Source organism: Lucilia cuprina, chromosome 6 (assembly GCF_022045245.1).
Source record: "Lucilia cuprina isolate Lc7/37 chromosome 6, ASM2204524v1, whole genome shotgun sequence".
Lineage (NCBI taxonomy): Eukaryota > Metazoa > Arthropoda > Insecta > Diptera > Calliphoridae > Lucilia > Lucilia cuprina.
This window is the reverse complement of record NC_060954.1, coordinates 2,171-3,258: the sequence shown is the minus strand read 5'-3', so window position 1 is coordinate 3,258 and position 1,088 is coordinate 2,171. Positions and strand designations below refer to the sequence as shown.

The 1,088-nt window shown below is 34.0% G+C and overlaps 1 protein-coding gene across 1 annotated transcript; it reads left to right on the top strand.

Moving 5' to 3' along the window:
* Positions 1-229: 229 nt before the first annotated feature.
* LOC124420776 (alpha-amylase-like) lies at positions 230-1,075 on the top strand. The gene is made up of 2 exons (XM_046954880.1): positions 230-429; positions 488-1,075. The coding sequence occupies exons 1-2, from the start codon at positions 247-249 to the stop codon at positions 1,073-1,075; spliced, it is 771 nt and encodes a 256-aa protein (XP_046810836.1). The 5' UTR covers positions 230-246.
* The last annotated feature ends 13 nt before the right edge of the window (positions 1,076-1,088 follow it).

The following is a 1,088-nucleotide window of genomic DNA, read 5'->3' as shown; positions in this document are numbered from 1 at the left end:
TTTGCAATTGTTGAAAAACTAAAAAATATTGACAAAGACTGTAACTAGAAGTAATAATATATTAATTGAATTAAATAAATAAAAAGCTCTATATAACAACAATTAAAAAGCTGAACAATTGTTTGCACACTTACTATAGTAATTTTTCCATAAATATCGATTTTTATCGCAAAAACAACAAAATTTGTTCATATAAAATGCTTAACTTTAGCGCAGCAGCTAATAGTTTATTAAAAACCTTAAAACATGAGACAAGTTCTGAAATTTAGTTTAGTTTTGCTGATCGCTTTTGTCTTAGTAAAAGCTCAAAAAGAACCACATTTTGTTGATAATCGTACAACTATAGTGCATTTGTTTGAATGGACCTGGTCAGATATAGCCAAGGAGTGTGAGGATTTCTTAGGTCCTCAAGGTTATGGAGGAGTTCAGGTTTGTGGGAAACGATTTAAGCTGAATTTTTTAAATTATTATTTTATATTCCTTCTAGATTTCTCCCCCCAATGAGGTCAGCGATATAGAGGGTGGTCCATGGTGGGCACGCTATCAACCTGTATCCTATATACTCATCTCTAGATCTGGTGATGATACTGATTTAGCTGATATGATTAAACGCTGTAACAATGTGGGTGTTCGTATATATGTGGATATTGTAGTTAATCATATGACCGGCTATAGAGAAGGTGAAACTTATGGTACAGCCGGTTCTTCGGCCAATTACCTTGAAAGTAGTTATCCTGCTGTACCTTATGACAAAGAACACTTTCATGCTCCTTGTGATATACAAGATTATCAAAATGCCGAACAAGTTAGAAATTGTCAATTGGTCACTTTAATTGATTTGGATCAAAGTGTACCGCATGTGAGGGAAATGATTGTGAATTATTTGAATAAGTTGATTGATATGGGTGTGGCTGGTTTTCGTATGGATGCTGCTAAGCATATGTGGCCTGAGGATTTGGAAGCTATTTATGGAGATTTGAATGATTTAAATGAAGAATTTGGCTTTGGAGCAAATTCAAGACCCTATATCTATCAAGAGGTCATTGATTTGGGTGGAGAAGCTGTCAAAAAGTAAGCGAAAAGTGTTT